The sequence below is a fragment of the Xenopus tropicalis genome, chromosome 5 (assembly GCF_000004195.4).
Source record: "Xenopus tropicalis strain Nigerian chromosome 5, UCB_Xtro_10.0, whole genome shotgun sequence".
Taxonomy (NCBI): domain Eukaryota; kingdom Metazoa; phylum Chordata; class Amphibia; order Anura; family Pipidae; genus Xenopus; species Xenopus tropicalis.
Genome location: NC_030681.2, coordinates 87,855,661 through 87,882,137, shown reverse-complemented (window position 1 = coordinate 87,882,137; position 26,477 = coordinate 87,855,661). Strand labels below are relative to the sequence as shown.

Genomic DNA, 26,477 nt, shown 5'->3' with positions numbered 1-26,477 from the left:
GTAGATTTTGGCCTGAAAATGCTTGTGTGTGCCCCATGTTCACAGTGACAGGTAGATGCCATTTCTGTAACTGCCTACACCTATGTGCAGGTAGCAGGCCTCTGCATACTCATAGCTGGAAGATGGAATGTCACAAATGACACATGTGGTCTTTTCTCCACCAAAGAAATGCCTGAAACTGCCCATGTTGCTTCACCTTGACTTTAGTGACAACTGCCTGTCTCTTCTAGTAACGTTAAAGCTTGGCCTCAACATGGCTCTAGTGCACTCTAAGGCATATATACCAGCAGTTCTATAAATAACAAAAGAAAAGAGCACCATTCCATCCCACATGAACCAGGTAAATAGAACCACAGAGACCAATTGTTAAAATTTAACCTTTATTTACAGAATAAAAAAATCCCACTTGGACTCCTTGTGCAATTTAAAAAACACATGGGTTAGAGCAATTGATCATAAAGGGCAATCCAAAATGATCACGGCAAATGAGGAAAACATCAACTTCAGCCCTGTCTGCTTAAAAACAAAAAGCAACAAAGATGCAAGGAGGCAACTGTCTAGTTGCACGGAAAGAGCAAGAATTGTAACGGTTGATCAAACACATCAAAGCCTTACAGGGAATTAATGCTACTATTGTCACCACCTACATAATTAGTAAAAGTATCAACTCGCTTAGGGTTCCCCACCCACATAGCCAGTATTCACGCTGTCTCAGAACAAAGTCCGCAAGAAATGTATCGGATCTCATCTTTTAAGGCAGTAAAACAAATGTTACCAAGGCTCCCTCTGATAAGGAAACTAAAGACTCATGCGCACCGAGTAAATAGAATAGGAATATCAATCCTGCTCCGTGTCGCACACCCACCTTTAGTTGCCCAATACAAACTAAAATAGGCAGAGTCACATTTACCAACCACAGGCCCGCTGAATCAAACCACCCATACCTGTAAACGAAACCCATTCAACACCCTTCAGCCTCCCTTCCCACCCTCAGACAACACAACCCGACGCGCATTTCGCTGCGCAACACGGATCTTTGTCAATACCAGTGGTTCTAGCAGGTTTCCAGTCGATTTGAAATGGCAGGAATGGTTTAGGATATTTCTCTAACAGTTGAAATACACCTGCGGAGGAAGACTTTCCAGGTATTGAAATAGAGCAGCACTTCATATCTTCATTGCCCTTGGGGTCAATGTACACCAGCCCGCTATTCACTTATTACACCAATAAATCTTATATCAATGGTGCCCAAATGAAACAAATAAGTGAATACTGAGTTAATGATTAGTAGATGACATCACCATTGCATTGAGCACAAACCATTCCATTAAATCATTTGAGCACTTTCCTTTCCCTTCAGGTATTTCAAAAATAGCTTTAGGAATGGTGGTGATTGATTAAATACAAATGTATGTATTTTGTGTCATTGAATATTATTTTAATCTGACAATAATACAGCTCAGTACTACACCCTATTGTGAGAAGCCTTGTTTTGGCTTTTCTTTTGCCTTTAATTGGTTACCATGTATGCAGTTTTATTCATTTTTTCTGTTTTTTTTTTTTTTTTTTTTTACATACTTAGAATTTGCTAAATTGCTGTGCTTTTGTTCTTACCGAATTTAGTTATTTAAATGCCTGCCAATTTCCCTATAACTAGACTTTTTCTGTAGGCATAATTAAAACAGGCAGTGTCATTCTGTGGCTACTAAAGCAAATAAAGTGCTGTCTTGTATAAAAAAAAGGGCATTGACTCAAGGGATGAGAACATAATTTTGCCCCTTTATAAGTCCCTGGTAAGGCCTCACCTTGAGTATGCAGAGCAGTTTTGGGCTCCAGTCCTTAAGAAGGATATTAATGAGCTGGAGAGAGTGCAGAGACGTGCAACTAAACTGGTAAAGGGGATGGAAGATTTAAACTATGAGGTTAGACTGTCGAGGTTGAGGTTGTTTTCTCTGGAAAAGAGACGCTTGCGAGGGGACATGATTACTCTGTTCAAGTACATTAGAGGGGATTATAGGCAGATGGGGGATGTTCTTTTTTCCCATAAAAACAATCAACGCACCAGAGGTCACCCCTTTAGATTAGAGGAACGGAGCTTCCATTTGAAGCAGCGTAGGTGGTTTTTCACGGTGAGGTTGTGGAATGCCCTTCCTAGAGATGTGGTAATGGCAGATTCTGTTAATGCCTTTAAGAGGGGCCTAGATGAGTTCTTGAACAATCAAAATATCCAAGGCTATTGTGATACTAATATCTACAGTTAGTACTAGTGGTTGTATTTATAGTTTATGTATGTGAGTGTATAGATTGGTAGGTGTGGGTTAGGTGTGCTGGGTTTACTTGGATGGGTTGAACTTGATGGACTCTGGTCTTTTTTCAACCCTATGTAACTATGTATCTTATCATTTCTGTTGTGCCCTAGCCTGAAAAATATTTACCCTGTATATAATCTGTAAAGTTGGTTTTAAAAAGCTGGGTATCCATCTGGAGGCTCTGATATGTTTTGCCCAGTAGCTAACTTCTAATGCTTAATAAATCTGTCCTTTCAAAATAAAATGTACTTATTTTGCACATATAGAAAGAAAATAAAATGAAATAAAATTTAAATTATACATAAGGCATGCTTATCATTTTCTAAAAAAAAATGATTTATGCACGCAAACCTTCCAAGTTAGTTTTGCTTAGAATTCAAAAGATGTGCTTAGCACTGGATATGGTCATTATATAAATATGTTTAAGGTGCTTAGCATTTCCAATCTAAGAAGCTTACGCCTTAATAATAAGTTTCAGTAGATTCAATAACAGTCCTCTAGATTAACATAAAATTGGTTGTTGAAAGCGGTAATGTTGTAGAATACAAGAAGGAAAGCATAAAGGAAAATCTATTCTCCTCTGTAGTATTGTATTCATACATACTGGGCAGTATTTATTATATATTTATCCATGGTATTTTTTGATAAGGTATATTTTGGATCTTCTTAAGATTGTATGTGTCTTAATAATATAATAATATAAATCTCAATATATTAGATTGTGACTGTTTTATGTTATATTGTTTAGGTGTTGACATAGTGAAGCCTTATACACCAGTGGCAAGCTGTTTATTGCCGGATGCCCAATACTCAACTTTTTGCAATAAACAGTGCCTGTACCTAATGATAAAAATATATCCAAATGGAAGCATTACCCCACATCTTGAAAACTTGACAGTAGGTAAGATTGTTATTTACATAACTGCAAACAAGTCATCCCCCACCTTCTCTTAAATGTGAGGAAAAGGCTTGCCTTGCATATAAGCCCACTACTAAATGAGTGGGGGGGGGGGGGGTTACAACCACATCAAAGTTTGGCCATTCTTTCTGCAGAGTAACGCTTATTTAAGTACAAATATATACAAAGGGGGTTGTAGGACAGCAGTCCAAGGGTTTGTTAAATATAAATAAAGTGCAACTGAGGTTGAACTGTGCTTCCCTGTTTTACTAGTAGTTTTGTATCTGTGCAAGTACATATGGTTTTAAAAAATGGTTGTTGGTGTTGGAGATTTCCCCTATAACAAAACTACAGCATGGTTGGATCATCCTGTGAGAACAATTTACACTTTTTCCAAGAAATGCAACCATGCAAGGAAGTGCCAGCCTTTGGAAATACAGCCAAAAAACCATATGGAGTTTACCTTCATGTGGTAACTTGGTTGTTCCAAATTGCATTATATACCAATAGTTATAATGAAATGAAAAGTAGTAAACATAGGAACTGATTTTATTGACCTATCTAGTGGCATGGGATAAGAAATAGCATACACTTCCTTATAGTAAATACCTGCACTTATAATCCTAGTATAAACACTTATAATTGCCAATGTCCCTCTTGGACCTCTCATGGCATCTTCCTCCCAATTCATTCTTTTTCCAAGTTTTTATTCGCCATAAGGCTTACATAACAAAAAGAGTGTACTATGTAGGTGACTAGAAATTGGTTTTCTGCCACTAGCAGCTACTTATCTCTGGTGTGACATCTCTTCTATTCCACTTGTTCCATTTTATTATGGCATCATCTATTACACTGTTTTTATCGCATCCCTTGGTTACCCATGTTTAATAACAAAGATTTATTTTAATGCATGTATTTATTTTTCAAATTCAATAGATTATTTTAGCCATCGTATCATTTCTTTAAACACTTATCTACCATGCTGGCCAGGCTCTCTCGCTGCCAACACATATATCAAAGGAGTAAAGGATAACCTTTACTTTAAGAGAGCCAAGTACCAACATTTAGGCAAATAAGACATATTTTCCAAAGCAGAACGCATGCTACAAGGGGAAGAAAAAAAAAAAAAATATATGTATATATTTTATATTCTAATAGAGCCAGTTTCACAGATTTAAATATGTTCTGCAAAATATTGCAATCCCAACATGGATACCAAGGTACAGAGTTATCGTGTCAAGGCACTTTAAGCGGGCACATGCTTATTCATACCTGTAAAGGGGTAGTACATTATAGAATATCATAATCATAACAACTTTTCAATAGGTTCTAATTTTTATTACTTTGGAATTATTTGCTTTTCTAATGTCTCTTTAAAAGCTTTAAGATGGGGATCACTGACCCAGCAGCCGAAAAATATTGCTCAGTGAGGCTCCGATTATGGTTACCTTGCGTGACTTCTCTTTCTCAGGCCCTCTGCTATGCAACTTCTAGTTTTTAATTCGAACGGTTGCCTGGTGGATAGGGAGAATTGGATCCTAACAAATTAAAGCTGCTTATAAAAGGCCAAATCATTAGAAGCTAAAATTATGACCCTAGGGCTAAACAATTAAATCAAACTGTTAGACCAATAACCACATCAACGATCCTATGCAGTCCCCGATCCAATGGAAAATTAAACCTGCCCGATAGAGATCTTGCCAATTTGAAGCCAGATGTTGGTCGGGGGTGTCCATACATGGGCAGATAAACTACCGAATTTGTCTAAAGGACCCAAATTGGTAACTAAAATCTGTCACCTGTATGGCCACCTTTAGATAGAAGAGATGTATTGCAAATGAGTTTAGCAGAATGGAGTAAATTATGTTAAACCAAATTACATCAGTAAAACTAACAAATATATAATATAGATGCACTAAGGGGGTAGATTTTTTTTAATTCTTGCTTTCCCAGTTTGCCGACATTTGCTATTACAATCTCAGTGGGTTTGAGGTAGAGAGATTTTTATTTGTTAATAACACCTCTAGAGCAAAAAAAGAACATTTGATTTTTTTTTGCCATGAATTAAATCAAAATGCAAAAGCAAATATGAAAACATCTATAGTAAGACATACTTGTTTAGTTGATATGCTACAGAATAGTGAAATCTATTATATTCATCTAGACATAACTTAAGGACTGGTACTGACAAAGAGCTACACTAATCTCCATTAAGGTGCATCAGTTTAGAAATCACACTGAGTCTGCTAAAATAACAAGAAACGCTCATCCTGCTCCAATAGATGGGAAAATGTGATGTACATTTGTTGTTATTACATAGCAGGAAGTGCTGATCACTTACCCAAACAGCTCAATATGTTTGACTCTGAACCATTACATTTTCCTCTGCAGTAGGCAGAGCAATTAATGTAGCAAGTCTAGCATATAATTGGGAATACTGACTGCTAAATGTTTAATGCTTAATTTAACCTGGCTATACGTGTACAGAAACAGTATATTGATTTAATACCTCAACTGAGGCACGTACACATGGGCTGAAGTGATTGGCCATGTATGGTGGCTGAATTCATTTTATTTCTTTAAAACCTAATAGACCATGAATGTTCTATGCTTTTTATGTAAAATAACCCAATTGCTGTTAAGTTAAATGAACCTTCTGCTTCTGGGGATTTTGCACTTGGTATGCTTTGTCGAGCATGGTTTTTGTCTTAGAGAAACAATGTATGAGGTGCTTTTTTTAACAGACACTATTGTTTAGTTGAATTTTATTTACTTTAATTGATCTGTTTTGCTCATGTTCACCTATAATCCCTGGCCTTTCTGAAAAGTATCATTATTATTTTTACCCCCTGCTTCTTTTCTGCAGGTGACTATATATCCATAAGCAATCCCCAGGGCACATTCAGCAGTTTCCAGATTGAAAACGTGATGGATGTCTTCCTTGTAGCAGCGGGGACAGGCATAACACCAATGATTAGATTGCTGCAGCACGTTTTAACTTGTGTTTCTAGTCTTAGGTGGGTATAACACGGTCACTTTCATGCTCTTTTATCACCAGCATTTTCTGGTGTTTTTTTATTTTATATTACAAATGAACAGGTTTTTTTAACATTTACAGAACTTGAAAAGTATATTTCCCCTTTATATGACCTTTATAGTATGCAGTAATTTATTCAAAATGGATCCATGAAATGATATCAAGTTTCCAATTTGCTATGTAATTAAGAGGCATTATGTGTGCAGTTTTCAGACTCAAATAGTTTGGATGGGAAGTTGCAACTGTTGCAGTTGCTCTTTTGCAGACACAATTGCATGCACCCATTTTTGCGAATGTGGGTGCAAGCTGCTGCTAATATTTAGCAGTAGAGCATTTGCATTATAACATTAGAGGGCCATCCCTGGCAACTTTTCTAATGGGAAATCCTTTTTTTTTTTTTTGGATTGCAGTTTGTTTTATGTAGTAGAGTGCTCTCTCCAATAATGATTGAGTGCAGGAGAGTTATATATGGAGGGTAGGGCGTAGCATGGAGTCTTGGTAGAAGACGCTCAGTCAAGAACATAACTGTGTCTTTCTATCCACCAGCAAAGCTGCTTGGCTTCCATTCAGTAGCGATGCACACTATTAGTAGCTTTCTACTGAGGGAGCAACAGGAAGGGCACAGGAAATGCAAAAGAAATCACTTTGCTCTATTTATATGGAATATATTTATACTTAAAATACAATTAAAATATCCCCATGGAGCTTGAGATATCTCATTATACTTTCATGAGAATAGGGCAATAAAATGTGAAACTAAAAGATATCTTCATAGACTGTCAGATCAAGTAGCCAGCACAGTGAATTGCCGTTATTTATGTATAGGGCACTAACTAATAGTTATAATAAAATTCTCTATAGAGTACTGTTGACTGGTACTAAGAATTCCCCAGTGGTAGTAGCATCAGAGACTGGAAAGGCTTCCATTCAGAAAGGTCTTCTCTGTTGCCGTATTAATAGCATTTAGATTTTTCTGCTATACACTAAGGGATGTATATCCTTACACAAAGAATCCCTGTCCTCCTGAGAAAATCTCTTTAAATGGTATTTTGCTATTAGCTTCTGCTTTTTTTGAACCACAAACAAACCATTTCAAGAACCTGAAAGCAAGGCAACGTCACACTCAGTCTCAGGAGTAGCAATCTGTTCTTTTCTTAGCAACAAGACCAAATAGATGAACTGGCCAGTAATAACAGACAGGATGAAGGACATATACAAAGACCACATGATTCCAGCTGCCAAGATCCATGAACAGAACAACATTTTCTTTGCCATCTTCGACTGCAATTTAAGTGAATTTTAGTAAATTTGTGTCTTTTCTATTAATACACGAGTCTAATGCATTGGTAACAACTTTAAATTATTCCAAAATTAATTCCCCTATTATTACTTGCACCCATTCTTACTTGTACAAATCATTATCTGCAGAAAATTCAGTTCTCTTATTTTGGGCATCTTTGCTTTTGTCATTATTAATTGCTTAGTCTCAGATCTGACAAGATAATAGCTCACAGCCTAAGCATAATCACATACTGTCAGTTATGTCTAAACTGGCTGACATCTACAGTGAAGGCAGCTGATAAAAAAATTATACTCAACAATAATTGGTGAAATTAAACATTATTTATGCATTGTATGTTATTCATTTACCACCCAATTTAGATTCTTAAATATCATTAACCATTTAGTCTGTTTAGATCAGGTACAGGTATGGGACCTGTTATCCAGAATGCTTGGGACCTGGGGTTTTCCAGATAAGGGGTCTTTCTGTAATTCAGATCTCCTACCTTAAGTCTGCTAAAAAAATTATTTAAACAGTAATTAAATCCAATAGGATTGCTTTGGCTCCAATAAGGATTAATTATATCTTAGTTGGGATCAAGTACAAGGTACTATTTTATTATTACAGAGAAAAAGGAAATCATTTTTAAAAATGTGAATTATTTGATTAAAATGGAGTCTATGGGAGATGGCCTTTCTGTAATTCGGAACTTTCTGGATAATGGGCTTCCGGATAAGGTGTCCGACACCTGTACTTCTCAATGAGGATATTCAATTTTTACAGTCAGTACAAGATAAATAAAGAAAATGTATATAACCCTTCTGAAACATATATATATATATATATATATATATATATATATATATATATATATATGTGTATTAAAAAAACAAAAACATTAGCTTCAACAGCTCTGTAAAGCTAGATGACTATCTGCCACAGGGGACTGAAGAAAATATGTTAAATCCTTAGGGCAAGAGAAAGGCCAATCATGGCCACAGTACCTACAGTTCTGGTACCTACCACCTGGAAGTGAAACAGGGTTATGTAATAAAGGCACAATTTGCACAGGAGCAGTAACCCATAGCAACCAATCCACAGGTAGAATTTACTGGTCGCTGGTTTAAAAGCAAATGTCTTATTTGTTGCTATTACATTGCGGGAAAATCTCTATCCACTAATTTCTAATAGATGCATTTGGTAAACAGCAACGGTGTTGGACTGGGACCCCAGGGGCCCACCAGTAGTGATGAGCAAATCTGTCCCATTTTGCTTTGCCATAAAATTCACGAAACGGCAAGAAAATTTGCAAAATGGCGAAAAATCTGCGAAACGCATTTGACGTACGATTTTTTTGTCGCACGCGTTTTTTTTTTTACAAGACCACGTCCAATTTGACATGACCACGCCCTTTCTGACGTGACCGCGCCAGCCCGACACTGAACAGCAATATCCTTACTATCCACAGCTCTCCTGCTCAGCTTTCCCACTCTTACATTTATTCCCCCCTGCAACTTTTCCCACTTTACGATTACTTATGTTTCTGAAAAACAACTACATGACAACAAGGTTTAGCTTTGGGATATTTTATTATATGCTTTTTTCATTGTTTTTATTTAAGTTGCATGCTGCAATTTATTGTTACGTTGGGTTGAAAAACCCAACATACTGTTCTTCCACTTTAGCTTGTTCTTCCGCTTTATCTTCTTCTTCTTCTTCGCGCCCCTAATTTTCTAAATGCTACTCCTCCTACAGTTTTAGGGGTACAACACCCAAACTCTCCACACTTCTTTGCCCTATAGCGTATCAGGTTGCTTTTGCTTTTATAAGCGATCCGGCCCCCCGTCTTTTTGTGACACCGTTCCCAAACGTTCCATTGACTTTGACAGGGAAAATTTTTGAACTGCTGCCACACTTACAGCTTTGAAGCTACACCCCCCAAACTTGAATATCATAATCATGGGGTCACCCCGAATGAAACAGTGATATTTGTTGGATGACCCAAAGTGGGAGGAGCCAAAACAGCCATTCAGATTTCACCAATTGACTTTAATGTGGAAATTTAAACTGCTGCCATTCTTATACAATTTACTCCAGGGTTCCCAAAGTTAGTCACTGGGTGACAATAATTCAAGGTTTGAAAAAAAAGTGGGTGGAGCTACAGAAAGCCAATCAGATTTATTTCATTGATTTTAATGGGGCAATTTTAACTGCTGCCATTCTCACACGTTTAATGCCAGTGATCCCAAACTTTTCACAGTTTGTCACTGGGGGACTAAGGTTAAACGTTAGAAAAAGTTGTTAGAGCCACCAGCCAATCATATTTCACCAATTGAATTTCATTGGTTTATTTATACTGCTGCCTTTCTCACACTATTTATGTCAGGGTTCCCAAACTTTGCACAGTCACTGGGGACTACGTATTCAGGGTTAGAAAAAGTGCCATTCTCACACATTTAATGCCAGCATCCCTAAACTTTTCATAGTTTGTCACCGGGGGACTAAGGTTAAAGGTTAGAAAAACCACCATTTTTACGGCCTGAGTCCCCAAACTTTGCCGAGTTGGCCACTGGGGAACTGCAGATTAAAATAGGAAAAGTGGGTTGGGCCACTAACAGCCAATCACATTGCATCCATTGAATTTCATTGGTTTAAATTTAAAATGCTGTCATTCTCACACTTTTTATACCAGGATGCCCAAACTTTGCAGTTTGTCACTGGGTGACTTCAACTCAAGTTTAGAAAAAGGGGGCACAACCACCAATCACAATTCACATTATTGACTTTTATTGGTTTAAACTTAAACTGCTGTTGTTCTTTTACTATTAATCCTAGGGTCCCTAAACTTTGCAGAGTTAGTCATTGGGTAACTGCAGTTCCAGGTTAGAAAAAGTGGGCGGAGCAAATCAGATGTCACTCGTTGACTTTCAGTGGGGAAATATAAATTGCTTCCATTCAGACACTATTAAAATCATGGTCCCTAAACTTTGCACAGTGGTTTTTACTATATAACTGTGGTCCAAGGTTAGAAAAACTGGGTGGTGCCAACAACAGCCAGATTTCATTCAGTGACTTCATGTTTTTCAAACCAACACAAAGTTTGTTCTAGTTTATGGTTGTACTATGCAGGAGCCAGAAATGTTTGAGGATAGCAGCTTATTCTGGCATTGCTTCATGTGGCTGTCCTCACAGCTATATAAACATGATTTGCTTATGTATAACCCTGACTGATAAAAATGTGAACTATTGTGGTGGGCATAAGCGGTCTGTACCTCTTGACTTGTTAGTTTAAAGTTTAAAGGAGACATTTTATATAAAGTTCATATTCAGTTATAATATTCATACTCTCTCAAAATGTGAAATAATGCAGAAAGAAAGATGCTTTGAAAGCATTTTACCTCCTAAAACTGCCATTATATGAGAGCTGCATACACAACCTCACTGATAAGAAGTCAGAGCCAAATGAGACATGGGAGTGTCCTTCAGTCTCCCACAGGAAGTGGTCACAGCACTGACTGACAGGCTTTACTCAGCAGCAGCAGGGAAAACCCCTCCCTCCTTCTGTGTCTCTCTGCTTGTGCTGCTGCCAGGGGGGGGGAGAGGGGGAGAGGAGCGAGTAGAGCAGGAAGGGACCGCCTGTGACATCGCTAAGCCCTGCCCACTCTATGAATATTCACTTCACTTTGAGGGTGAAAAAAGAATTGAAACATTGATTAAACCCAATACATGTGTGTTGCTCCCAATAAGGATTCATTATATCTTAGGATCAAGTACAATGTACTATTTTATTATTACAGGGATAAAGGAAATACTATTTAAGTCTTACTGGGCTCTTCGGTGGACAGAAAATGAACCCTTGTCAGTGTTTAGGTTGATCATTTATGTGCATTCATGTGCAGTTTTGATATTCTGTACAAATGTCTGTGTGATATAGAAGATCTCTGTAGCACATAAGTAACAGAGCTCCAGAGGAGAGCTGCTAGCAAGTGGATACATTTGTTATTTACCCCCAGCATGCTGATGCATTCTGCTTTTGTGTATATGATTAATTAATCATCTTGTATGTAAAGTTATTCAGTAGTTTAGTGTAAGGCTGGCATTGAGGTGTTTAGGTCAGTACAAAGCATTTTAGTGGGTGTTGTTTTTCTGGGGGTTTACCACAACTTCTACCTAGATGCAATCATACACTCAGTATGTGGGTCATTGTGATGGCATAGCACGTTTACTTGTCCTTTTTATTTTCTTTATATTTTCAGAAAAGCAAAGTTGATTTTCTTCAACAAAAAAGAAGAGGATATTTTGTGGAAAGAACAAGTGGAAGAATTGAGCTTGGCAGACAAAAGGTAAGCAATTGCTGCAGATGGCAGAAAGTATATGAACAGTTCAGCTGAGCTCAAAATAGGGACATGTTTTTTCTGTATCAAACATTGGCTTTCCAGTTTAATTGAGACGTCAAATGAAAAAGTAGGGCTGGTTGTGAACAACAGAGCAGATGGGCAACATGCTTGTTTTGCTTGATGCAACCAAGGGGAGGGTTACTATTGCATGGATGTTGCAAGTTCTTTGTTATTTTATATTGTTTTTAGCATTGTTTTTATGTCCAATTTAATTTAAACCCTTACAGTATATAATGTCTTTATCCTGTATATGATGGACTGGTTAAAATATATATATATGTGCTGAGCAATCTTCAAGCATAAAAAAATGGCCCAGCATATTGGTTGGCCGGATTGGACAATAATCAATAGTAGAAGAGCCCAAAGGGACATTGTAATAATGATATACATTTTACTTACGATCTATTAAACCATAGTGCTCAGTAAAATGTTTGCTTTCAAATTGCAGAACTGTTAATGCTACCTGCTGATTGGCTGCTAGGGTTACTATTACATGTACTAGGAAATGTTGTAGAGAAAATTGAATTCCCCCATTTCAAGTATTATATGATAACTATATTGGATGAAAAATTATGCTATCTTCTCCAAGGTTGATCCTGTGTATTTGGTGATAAGGGCACAAACACGGTACTACCAGCTGCAGTTTTTAAAAAAAACTGACAGAAGTAGGAAGGTATCTGGTATAATCAGCATAGAATTGATAAACTTTTATTATCTAAGTTAGTTTTACAATATATTACAATACTTTTATCTACATATGATAAAATGCAATGTAAAGGTGAACTAACCCTTTTAAACTAATACCAAACTTGGTATAAGTGCAAAGTTTCTAAAAAATCACAATAGTCTTTAACAGTAGAGCAATATCTGACTTTTTTTAGTCAGTCTTAATCATTTTCTGTATAGTTATATAATGATTTACAGATTTATTTGAAACATACATTTATAATGAATTTAATATACTTCAATTTAGGTTTGAGGCTCAGCTTATTCTGTCAGAGCCAAGTGTTAAATGGACTGGATACAGGGGGCAAATATCATATTCCCTACTCAATGAATCCATATTAAGGACTGAAGAAGGATCAAAAATTCTCATTTGCATTTGCGGGCCAAATGCATTTGTTGACCAAGGAATAAGGTAAAGTCAAGGCCACATCAATATAAAATAAACAGATTTTATTGGAGCATTGTGGACACTCGGTGGGTCAAGCATTTAAATGGAAAAAAGAGCACAGATGTGAGCAATGGATGCACTAACTGTGACTTCATTTATTTGTTCATTTATGTTTTATTCTAATTCACTTTACAGTGTATTCACTTCCATGAAGTGTGAATCGCTAAGGTTTAGTATGACTAGAGTAAGGACAGATTCAGATATTAAAAGCATAAAGTCAACAGATTATACACTTTTAGGGATGCACCTCGCATGTAAATAAATACATAAATATAAATAAAGAGTACTTCTGGCCAAACCCTCTCTCAAAAAAACAACCACACTACCGATCAGCCAGACCTTTAATGATGATGGACTTTAATCTTAGACCAAATGTCATTCTGTAGTTACCTTTATCTCCTATTCATTCCTTAGGGCAGTGGCACACAGGGAGATTGGTGGCTCCGCTACAAATCTTCGTTTTTGCGGGCGACTAATCTCCCCGCAATGCCATCCCACCGGCTAGAATGTAAATCGCCGGTGGGATGGCATACAAGTCGCCCGAAGATGTCTTGAGAGGAAACTTCGGGCAACTTCAGGACAACGCAGCAGCGGTTTACATTCTAGCCGGTGGGATGGCATTGCGGGGAGATTTAGTTGCCTGCAACAACGAAGATTTGTCACGGGGCGACTAATCTCCCTGTGTGCCACTGCCCTTAGACTTCCTAGAAATAGAACATAAGCCACTGCATAGTTCATCATTATAAGTGCAAGTGCAAGTTGACCCTGTATTAGAATGAAGAGATCTATTTCATATGTTTATTTTTTCCTCATTCAGAAATCTATTAGTAATACTTAGCTTTATTTGCATATTAAGCAGTTTGCAATCTTCTACTCTAACAGCTTTCTACAGGACCTTGGCTTTTCCAAAGAAGAAGTGTTTGCTTTCAGAGAGTAAATGTTCTCCACTAACCAGCACAATATCGAATATGACCAACTGGCCAATGGCACTGGAATTGTCTATGCATTTATGGTGCTACTTCATATTTTGGTATAAATGTTTTTTGCTTTTATTGTCCAGCATTATACTGTAAAAAAAAAAAAACAAGAAAATACTTTATTTTTTTGGCTGATTTTTGTCAGATGTCTCAGCTCCATATTACTGTTTTTGGTACCTGTCTTACAGAAATGCATTGCAAATATATAAAATGAAATGAATTCTTGTCATTGTTAGTTTTTGAAATCATTTTTATTTCCTATTAACTTATTTATAATACTTGAAGGTACACTATTTGGCAAAAGTATGTGGACCCCTCCCCCCTCGTATAATTATTGGAATTGGCAATTTAAGCCACAGATACACCACCACATTGTATGGTCCTTTAATAATAGGTTTGCTGACACTGGAGTGGAAGAACTGGCCTGCTCAAAGCCCTCAACTTAACTGAAGCTGAATAGGAAGCCAAACATGATCACTAATACTCTGGTGGCTGACTGGAAGCAAATCCCACCAAAAAGAAAAGAAGCAGATATAGCAGAAAAGGGAGGATCAATTTCATATTGATACTGTTGGTTTAGGAATGAGATGTTGGACAGTCAGGTGAGCATGCACTTTTAGCCAAGTAGTGTATATCTAAGCTATTGATTCAGGTTACTGTATCTTCTGAAAGCCTGCTTGATCTCAGGAGCATTGGTGTGTGTTTTTGTATTGTCCAAATGTATGTACTGAAGCCTACCAGATGCAATAAAATCATATTGCCCCTCTCTGTTTTTTTAGTCTTTTCTACCAGTGCTGAAAGTGAAACAACATTCAGTATAAAGTTCCTCTGCTGTTTTTTGTTCCTGTAACTGGCTGAGGGATTTCAGGTTTAGATATATGATCTTTTATCCGGAACCCTGTTATCCAGAAAGCTCAGAAATACAGGCATGCTATTTTCAAGAGTATCTTATTAAAACTAAATATTCTTTATCTCTTTAATTAGAAGACTGTACCATGTACTTGATGATAGCCAAGTTACCATAAGTCTTTGTTGATAGCAGGACAATCAACTTGTTTTTTAATGTTTTAGTTTTAGTACCCTTATGGGCACTGGCATACATCACTTTGCTGTCTGTTGGATAAGGTATTGAAAAATACTTTTACCTGCAAAAACATAGGAATCCCTGCATGTCAAAAAGAGAAGCTGTTCCCCCCCCTTCGCTTTCTGCATTCAAAGGTATTTTCACTCTCTGTGTTGTTTGGAGGAGATTAAATAATAGCTTTAAGGGCTCTGGCACACGGGGGAGATTAGTCGCCCGCGAACAGGGAGTTAATCGCAGGCGACTAATCTCCCCCGTGTGCCAGAGCCCTAATGGTTACTGCAGTAACCTTCCATTCCCAACATAGTTTTAAAAATAAGAAATTTGCAGAACTTGAGTATTATCTGTCTTGCCATTTCAGGGAAAGTTTTATAATAGGGCAGATCAGTCGTCCATCACATCTAAGTGCAGAAAAGGTGTCAAGCGCACAGGACATACTGTAGTTTATGTTTAAAAGCTCTGGTCACACAATTACTGCAGCTCATGACAAGCCCTAACCTTCCTTCACTTACCCACCAAGGATTTGACCACACAGGAACAAGGGAAAACCATCTCTTGTCCTCTCCTCCCCAGCTTCTATATGTCTCACTAGCTCCACAAGTAAAATATTTTTGCATTTTGCACTCTTTTTTTGCGCAGGGCATATAAAAATAGCTACAAGCCCCTGTGCTCAATTTTGGAGTAGAGAGGCCTGTAGCTTCCTTCACTAATACACTGCTGCTGCAATAGTCAGATACGGGACCCGTTATCCAGTATTCTCACTACCTGGGTGTTTCTGGATAAGTGATCTTTCCATATTTTTATCTCCATACCTTAAATCTACTAACGATCATTTAAACATTAAATAAAACCAATAGGATTGTTTTTCCTCCTGGATACAGGTTTGCGGATAATGCATCTCATACCTGTATAAAAGTTTTAATTTTTGGAAAAAGAGTTTATCGTAAGGGAGCAAGGTTTCTTTGCAACTGTATTATGCGCAGCCCTCCAAGTGAGCAATAGTTATGAAGGACATGTTAAATAATGATCTAACCACCATTAACAGCAACTTCACAAAAGGTTCAGAGATTTGATTTGGAGCAGAAAGAAATTAAAGCAACGTTTCTCCGAGCTATGATAACTTACTGGTGAGCATTAAAGATTTATTGTTTTAACAATGTATAAGGTAGTGGAATGTAAATTTTTGGGAAATATATATCTAATAAATTCATCTCAAGGGATTTCCAGTTTTCATTCATTTGCCCCCCAACTCATGAGAATTTTGTACTTAAGAGGGAACATGTCCTATTTAAGTGTGCATTCCTATTAAAGGCAAACTAAAGCTTAACTAAAGAAGTAGAAATGTTGAAAATTATGTTTTGGTGTTTTGGGCTTCTATGCCAGCCCAAGGCACCCACAGGGAAGATCTTTGCCTCCAAAGATGCCCCCAGTAGCTCCCCATCTGCTGATTCCCTGCAAATGCTCTGTGCTGCTGTCACTGCTGTCAGTTACTGAGCTTAGGGACCAACTCACAATGAAATTTTTTTGTGGCAAAAAAGACTTTACGAATGTATGGGTTCAGAGTAGCAAAGGCAGAGATGCAAACCCTGAAACAAAAGAGGCAGGTTTTCAGGTCAACACAAGTTCCTTTTCACAGAAAACCAATGGTCTTGGAAAAAATCTAACGCTGAGGCCAATATCAAAGATGTTTTAGGTAAAAAAAAACAACAGAAACATCAAAAAGGGAGGGGGCAGGTGTTTAAAACTAATAGAGGGCACCGAAATCTACAGGAGAATTAAGAAGCACTGATGTCAACCTTTTTGGTAGGAAGTTTCTGTTCTATGCAAAAGGATGAAATAATAATGTCCTGGAATAAGAAACAGCAAGCTTTGAGAGGCCTAAAAGAATTATCAAGCAAGGCACTTTAGACTTTAGATCCATATAGAAAACTTACAATCATGTGTAAACCTGTAATACAATGCATGTTCTAGAGAAATTAGATGGAGATAACATACCTCCTGAGGCCTTATTAGTTGAACTGGATGTAGAATATCCATACTCTGGTATAGGTTATAGCACAGACGTAAGAACCCTAATATATTTGCCTCCAATCTCAAGGAACCATTATGGATACAACATAAACAGCGCTGCGTACATAAGTAGCGCTTTATAAATAAAGTTATACATACATACATACATGTATTGCAACATATACAAATCTATTCCTGGCTCTCTAGTAAGGGAGCATAGTGTGAGCATGCCCGAGAACAAATTTAAAATACATATTTTTCTAATAAGTAACTAATGAGGTCTCTTCAGAATTTGTAGCTATCTTAGACATTAGAATAATGTTCATTGAAGAAAATCAAATGAGCACTACATTAAGATCAAAATGGTGGTTCATGGTAAGAGTTGTAAAGCAATTCAATTTAATGATTTTTATTTTTAATAATAATGAGTTTTCTTTAAGAACATATATTTCCTAATGAGCATTTTCTTTCTAGTTCTAAACACCTAAACAACACTAGGGGGCTGATTTACTAACCCACGAATCCGACCCGAATTCGAAAAGTTCCGACTTGAAAACGAACATTTTGCGACTTTTTCGTATGTTTTGCGATTTTTTCGGATTCTGTACGAATTTTTCGTTACCAATACGATTTTTGCGTAAAAACGCGAGTTTTTCGTATCCATTACGAAAGTTGCGTAAAAAGTTGCGCATTTTTCGTAGCGTTAAAACTTACGCGAAAAGTTGCGCATTTTTCGTAGCGTTAAAAGTTACGCGAAAAGTTGCGCATTTTTCGTAGCGTTAAAACTTAACGCTACGAAAAATGCGCAACTTTTCGCGTAAGTTTTAACGCTACGAAAAATGCGCAACTTTTTACGCAACTTTCGTAATGGATAGGAAAACTCGCGTTTTTACGCAAAAATCGTATTGGTAACGAAAAATTCGTAAAGAATCCGAAAAAATCGCAAAACATACGAAAAAATCGCAAAATACCGATCATTACGAAAAAAACGCAATCGGACTCCATTCGACCCGTTCGTGGGTAAGTAAATCAGCCCCTAGATGTAAAATTCTGCACTTTGATATAGAAATATCGGTAAATAGTAATTATTATGCAAAAATTGCATGATAATCTTTGTTAGTTAAAGGAAAACTATACCCCAGAAGGAATACTTAACAGATAGTTTATATCATATTAAGGGACTTATTAAAAATGTTACCGTTATGCCAAAAACCTGTTATCCAGAGAGATCCAAATTATGGCAAGGCCATCTCCCACAGACTCCATTATAATCAAATATTTCTAATTTTTAAAAATGATTTCCTTTTCCAACTAAGATACACTATAATTAATCCTTATTGGAGACAAAACAATCCTATTGGGTTTAATTAATGTTTAAATGATTTGTTAGTAAACTTAAGGTATGGAGATCCAAATTACAGAAAGATAACAGCTCTGTACCTGTATCCGTAAATATTGTTCTTTTATAGCTTTTTCCTTGAGCCACCATTTTATGATGGACATTAAGTAAATTTTATTCTAAAGTTTGACATCTAAATGTCACTATATCCACTCTTCTAATGTCTCTTCTACATTGTAATAATGACAAGTAAACCTTGACAATGCAAGTAGCAGTGAGGAGACACAGCAGCCATCATTAATCTTAACCATCAGCATGTAACCTCCAACCAGTTGCATAACTATAGTGTAAGCAGACCCTGCAGTCACATGGGGGCCTGGACCATGGGGTCTGTTTCCTCTATAGAAATCCTCCCTCCACAGCCACTTTCCTACCTGAGAGCTGATGGGAAATGGGGAGCGGTGAATGCAAGTGGAGTGTGGGCACGCAGGCATGTTGGGTGGGGTAGGTAGGGGGGTGGATGTGCGCACTGGATCTGTGTTTTTGTTTTTTTTATGCATGGGTTGGCTGCTATAGTTACGCCACTGCCTCTGACCTTCCCCAGCAAGGGGACATAAAGGTACTGTACATGCATATATCTAACACAATGAACTACTATAATGATCTGGGTGCTATAGATTTAACAATGATTTATCTCTGAGAGTAGATATAAATCTCAGTAAAGAATTTATTAAAATATTTTTGGCTTCTGTGTCAGCACAAGGCAAGGAAGATCTGTGCCTCTCAATATGCCCCCCAGTAGCTCCTCATCTTCTTTTCTGCTGATTCACTGCACATGCTCTGTCAGTTACTGAGCTCAGGGACTCACATAATATACAGTACATATATATATATATATATATTTATATATATATATACAGAAAAGAACAGAGCACACCCTAATAGTAATCAAATGCCCCAGGTGCTTGCAAAAACCATGTATATAGCAAGACAATGAGCCGCACACGCAGGGACTTTGTTAGAAAACAAAATTTTTTTTAATGAAAACGATCCAACGTTTTTTGTTTTCTAACAAAGTCCCTGCGTGTGCGGCTCATTGTCTTGCTATATATATATATATATCAGTCCTGATGGTGTCTGTACTCCAAGGCTTTAGTATTCTGTGGGGTGCACAGCCAAAATCTGAGTATTTAGTATGAAATAATCCATGGCCGGCACACCCTTAAAATTCAAAAAAAAAAATTTATTGAAAACTCATTGTTTAAAAACCTATATATATATATATATATATATATATATATATATATATATATATATATATATATATACACACACACACAAGCTGCAACTTTTTTTTCACGCAACTTTTTCAAAGATCACCAGCAAGATAAGGAATCATTGGTGAAAAGACCTATGCATTGCAACATGCAGTTTCCTCTTGCAGGCAGTGACCTTTCCATCAGCAATTCCTATTGTTGCTGGTGGAAATGTATTTTGGACAGATTAGTCGCCCACAGTAGCAGAGATCAATTGCGGGCAACTGAATCTCTCCATGGGAGATCAGCCTTAAAGTGACATGGCCGTGTATGTACACCATTTGAGGGTAGCTATTTAAAGGCAGGAAGCCGCCCTCCTCATAATATAAATTCCCCTGGTGCTAGGTACTGTGTTTATAAATGATTTCACTGCTCCTTCACATCAAAAATGATTAACCGTTCAAGCCATGGGTTGTAGTCAAACATAGAAACATTACTTCCATCAAAAAACTGGCTGTTCTGTCTAGCCAAGATGTGAGGGGAGGAAAAGGGAAAATGTATCAGTACCAAATTCTGCTCTAAAATAAAATCAGACATTTTAGCAAAGGATGTTTGATAGACTCTAGATCAGAAGCCACCATGCCTTGTGTCAAAGTTGAACAGGCCCTTTAAATCTACCGTTCCATTTGATAAAGCTAATTTGCAGTTTTATTGTACAGCGGTATGATATATTGTTAAGTGCTACATAAATGATCAAGATGCTTGTGCGTGATACCAAACATATTTCTAAAAGGTTTGTGGGGGGACAAATTACACTACATCCCACCACTAATGCTCAAAGGCCACTGGTGCTACTAACAAAATAACAGAGGGAGGTGCTTGGCCCTTTACTGTGCCTGCAGTTAGCAATCTGGGTTTGAACATCAGTGGTTAGTGAAGGGGTGACTAAATATATCTGGAATTTATCTACATATAAGTGATATTTAAGACCAAATGAAGAGATGCGGTCACCTAAAAAGAGAGTGTACGTGGAGAACAACAGAGGGCCAAATACAGAACCCTGAGGCATTGCCACACTAAGCTGAACCAGGGAAGTGGATTTGTTACCAAACAGGGCTGGACTTGTGGGCAGGCCACAAAGGCCTGGGCCTAGGAAAGCAAAAATCTGGGGGTGGCATACCACCTGTTTGCTGCATATGAACTGGGGACAAGCCAGGAGATTGACAGTTATTAGGATCTCCCGCCCAGTCCAGTGATCTGTACTGTAGCAGCTGGGAAGGTGCAGGTGGGGGTGTGCGAGCAGGTGGGGGTATGTGGGGGGGGGGAGGGAGTTGGGAGGGGCCTAGGGTGCACCTGAAGAAGGGGTCACCCCCGAAAGCTTGTGCTGTTTGTTCATTTCTGCAAATAAATTATTTAAAGGCATTGCCGACAGACTGGTGTGCTTCTTCCCCTTTGCAAAGATACATGGAAAAAAGGCTTGGGAGCGGCTGTGGAAGTCAAGCACCCTTTGAGAACATGCATGTAAGTGAAGATTTTTCTTTATGTTGATTGAACTCTTAAAGAGGACCTGTCACCCAGACATAAAAAGCTGTATAGTAAAAGTCCTTTTCAAATTAAACATGAAACCCAAAATATTTTTTTTTATTACCACATTCATACCCATTATAAAAGCATTTTAAAATCCCAGCTGTCAATCATATAATGCCTGCCCCGCCTCTATGCCTTAGGCATAGAGGTGGGGCAGACAGTTACTTTCACTTTCAATTCAGAACTTCTTAGATGTTGCTGCACTACTCACATTCCCCTTCCCTCCTCACCATCTAATTGTGTAACCAGTGGATGGACATGGGTATCAGGTCCCCCCATACTGGCACAGAAACAAGATTTTTGCATAATGCAATGCTTGCTTTGATAACAGTGTCCACAAAATGGCCCCTGCCTGCTTGCTGCAATTGTGAATTCCAAGGCTGAAGAAAATAAGATTCAAATAATTTATATAGTGTAAGTAAAGTTTATTTTGCTTGCCAAACACAATAGAAAACAATTTGAAATTATTTCTTAAGGTGACAGGTCCGCTTTAAGCCTTTTAAAGAATGGGCTTGACACAGGCTTGTTTGAATAGAGAGGGGAAAGTACCAGAAGCCAAAGAGGAATTGAATATATGCATAAGAGCTGGGCACAAAATGTACCACAGTGACAGAATGTATAGAATTATAGAGCACATATTCAGTATAAATTTATGTAACATTTGATAGTACAAATGTTATGTCAAATGTTATGTCAAAGTGCCAATAGAAAAAATATTTCCATACCATGGATACCAATGATTCCTATGAATATGCTTTTTCAGTTCAAACATTTCCAATTTACACTGCATTTTTCCTTTACGATATACATTTTCAAAGCTCAAGGACAGGTCGCCCACATTGGCTTAGAGAGTTCTTGCTGAGCTGGAACGCATTTTTATATTTTTCTCTAATTCAAAAAAATAATATATTTTATGAAGTATGCACTGCAGTAAAAAATGCTTTTCAATAAAGGTTGCTATTTTTCAAATATATTCTGCTATTTCAAAGATGCAACATTAAATTCCCTGGGCAAATCCAGGTATCTCACGTACTATGTAATAAATTTAAGGTGTAATTTATTATTGCCTTGGATGCAAGAGTAAGTGCACTGAAGGGTGCAAAATTGTGATTCATGCAAAGACACACTTTAAAGTGCAATGGGGCAATATGTGTTACTCTGGATTAAAAATGTCCAAGCATGTTGCTGTTAGCCACACATCAGCGAACTGCTTAACAATGTGCTTAGTATGTAACTGAGTTAGAGCCATGTTCACATACTTTGTATTAATGAGCTCTACTGAGACTATATAGGGCATTTCCTTACACACTGCAGTGTGCTATGCGCAAAAACAAAAACGAAAGAACCATAAAGTACAGGCAAAGTGATGGCCACAGAAATGTATATGAGCAAACCATAGGGACATTCGCAAGGTACCCACCTATGCATGCAGCAATCCTCTCCTTGGTCACTTCTGTGTCAATACCCACATTTTTACCTTCAATGCTATCTCTATAAACCACTTCAAGTACAGTACCATTTCAAGTATGAATCCTGTATGGTCCGTTGCACAATTCTTTGCCACAAATGGAAAGCATATTTATTTTAATACACACAGAAATCACAGGGCTCTGTACGGCAAAAAGCAAACACTTTTTTACATGTAAGTAAAGTGATCTACCACTTCTTGATGTCAGCCCATTATATCACTTTACTTATAATATCATACTAGAAACACATAATTGACATTCCTTTTTCATATCAACAGCAGGTTTGGACAAGCAATAAAACAGTTAGCAGTGGATTTGCATATATTTGTGTGTAAGTAGAATGTTTCATATGTATTTTTCATCTTTTTAGGACAAGCACTTAGTGAAAAAGAAGAACATAAGGAAAGAAACCGTGAGGAAGAAGAAAATGATGAATCAGAAAGCAGTGATTTATTTGTTAATAGAATTCAAGCCTACAATAGAAAAATAATTAGAGAAAGAATAGCTGATATCACTCTATGTACAGTTTTTTAACAAATCATTTTTTGCTTTTGTATTGAACTTAGGTTATTAGTATTATTGATGGTTTCATACATTTATTCCCTTCATGCTAGAACCTATATGGGTGGGTTTTCTCCTACTGTCAATGAATCTAAAAAAAAATCTATTTTATGAATAAAGGGTATGAAATTTTAAAAAAATCATATTTAGAAAATACTGTGTAAAGGATTCAGGGGATACCGTTTATAATGGTCTGTAGAGCAGAGATGTACCTGAATTTACACCAGAATCTTACACTTCAATGAACTAGAACCAATGCTAGAAATAAATATTTTTATAGGGAACAAGCACTTTCATGGTGATCATTTCTTTTTTCACACTATCAGAAGATTTGTGAGAGGGGAATTAAGAATTCAGATGTCAGAATTGATATCGTAGATAATGGTCTTCTCTATGGTGTAAGTATAATACATCTTTTGAATTTTTATCTGATATATGAAGCAGGTAATCTATAACTGAACGGGGGAAAGAAATCCATCGGAGAGGGAGACTCATGTTTCTTAAAAAATTGTATTCTCCAAGCTAACATGTATAAACCCACTTTGTGCTGGAGCCCAGAAGTCATTTGCATTTGAAAGGCAGGTTTGGGCAAACTGTAATCTAGTGAACAGTGAATTTGTATGTTGAATATGCATATCTCGTCATTTTAGGACTCTCGCAGCAGTGAAGCTAAATGTGAGAAAAAATTAAAAAGTTAAAAATTGAAAAAGCAAACAGTAAGGAAAAAAAATTAGGACTTAAGGAAACACGCAGAAACGAACCAAACAATGAAGAAGAAGAAAGTGATGAATCCAATAGTAGAGATTCATCTGCTATTGTAATGCATATGGCATAATTAGGCAAAGACTCGATAAAATGAGAAATCATGTTTTCTTCAAAACACATCAGTAGTGATGAGCGAATCTTTTCCGTTTCGCTTCGCCGAAAAATTCGTGAATCTTTCAAAAGATCCGCGAAACGGTGAAAATGTCGTGCGGCAAAAAAAATTGTCGCCCGCGACTATTCTTTTGTCGCCTGCGCCTATTCTTTTGTCGTCCGCGGCTATTATTTTGTCGCACTGCTATTCTTTTGTCGCCCTCGGCTATTATTTCATTGCGCGGCTATTCTTTTGACGCCGGTGACAATTTTTGGACTTGCGCCAAATTTTTCCGTTTCATCCGTTTCGCGAAACAATCCGCCAATGGCGAAACATGGAAATTCGCCGCAAATCCATGCCTGGTGAAACATTTCGCCCATCACTACAGTTAATGGAGCTTCTCCAGCAGAATCCTGCATTGAAATGATAACACCCCCCTCCCAGCAGCCAATCAGCAGAACAATGGGAAGGCAGCAAGATAGCAGCTCCCAGTATCAGAATAGCACTCAATAGTAAGAAATTCAAGTCCGGCTTGGGACTCCTCCAGTTACATGGGAGTAGGAGAAACAATAGGTTACCTGAAAGCAGTTCTAATGTGTAGCGCTGGCTCCTTCTGAAAGCTCAGACTCAGGCACAATGCACTGAGATGGCTGCCTACACACCAATATTACAATACAACAATTTCTTGGTTCCAGAACAAAATTTTAAATGGTAGAGCAAATTATTTTCTTTGTAAACAGTGTAATTTAGAAATAAAGAGTACACCATAAAAATCATGGCAGAATCCCTTTAAGAAGAAAATAATATTACTCCATTTTCAATGCCTTATAATTTAAGTTTCTTCATGCTGCACCATCCATTTATCCATTGAGTAATTCCATATACATAAATACGTACTACATTGGAAATAAATATCACTGGTGCTGTTGCTTACGGCAGTTAATCAGCTATTGTTCTGATTTCTAACTTGTAGGTGAAGTTTCAAATCTAATTGCTGATTGGTTGCTATGGGCAACATATGTATCTCCAGTGTTAATAAACCAGCGCTGATATTAAGTCAAGGCAGACTATTTATAGATATACCTACGATTTGGTTGCTTTTATTAAAGTATTTAAAAAATGAAATATTATTTTTTTTACGATTCAGAAAATATTTTTTGGACACAGAAGCTTTACAAAAAAAGGAAATTATTTTTAAAAATTACAAGTTTTTGCTTAAAATGAACTTGAGATGGCCCTCGCGTAAAGTAGAGACTTCTGGGTCTCTGAATAACTGATCCCATATATAATTTTTATGTTTTTTAATAATCCAATGGGATCCATTATCTGGAGACCTATAATGCAGAAAGTTCTGAATTACAGGAAAGCCATCTTCTGCATTATAATCTAATAATTCAAATTTTTAAAGATTATTTCCTTTTTCTCTGTAAAAAACTGTGCCTTGTACATGATCCAAACTAAGAAATGGCTAATCCTTCTTGGAGGCAAAGGGTTTAATAGGGTTTATAGAGTATGTTTTTTAGTAGACTTAGGGGCACATTTACTAACCCATGAATCCGAATCCGAATTGGAAAAATTCCGATTGGAAAACGAACATTTTGCGACTTTTTCGTATTTTTTGCGATTTTTTCGGCACCTTTACGACTTTTCGGAAATTATCTCGACTTTTCCGTTACCAATACGATTTGCGCGAAAAAACACGAGTTTTTCGTAGCCATTACGATTCACTTGTATCTTGTCGTGACTTTTTCGTATTGAGCGCTCATAAGCGGCGGGCGAAACTTTCAGACTTTGCATGATTTTGGAAGCCTCCCATAGGACTCAATGGCACCCTGCAGTTCCAACCTGGCCCAAGAAAAGTCACCATACTGAAGCTTGAATGAATCCGAATGTTACGTACCCGGCGCGAAAGCTGCGAAAAAGTCGCGACTTTTCGCGCAAGTTTTAACGCTACGAAAAAATCGCCAGATTTTGCGCAACTTTCGGAATGGCTACGAAAAAGTCGCAACAATTTTCCGAAAAATCACAAAATACCGATCATTACGAAAAAAACGCAATCGGCCGCATTCGGCCCGTTCGTGGGTTAGTAAATGTGCCCCTTAAGGTATAGAGATCCAAATTATGTAAAGATCCCTTATACCTGCAGTATTTGCTTTGCAGCCATGGCGCCACGTTTTTAGTAGAATTCTAAGCTAATTTTATTTCTGGCTAGTTGTGTTTTTGAAGCTATACATATGTGAGGTA

General features: G+C 37.3%; 1 protein-coding gene across 3 annotated transcripts in view; it reads left to right on the top strand.

Annotated features, from left to right (window-relative positions):
* The window catches only part of cyb5r4 (cytochrome b5 reductase 4), a 67,522-nt gene extending 52,680 nt beyond the window's left edge, over positions 1–14,842 (top strand). The window contains exons 12-16 of one of the 3 annotated variants that reach the window (XM_031901715.1): positions 3,058–3,210; positions 6,074–6,224; positions 11,783–11,869; positions 12,897–13,061; positions 13,980–14,842. In XM_031901715.1, coding sequence (XP_031757575.1) covers positions 3,058–3,210; positions 6,074–6,224; positions 11,783–11,869; positions 12,897–13,061; positions 13,980–14,034 — 611 coding nt within the window. In that variant the 3' untranslated portion in view covers positions 14,035–14,842. 3 annotated transcript variants of the gene reach the window in all.
* Positions 14,843–26,477: the final 11,635 nt, after the last annotated feature.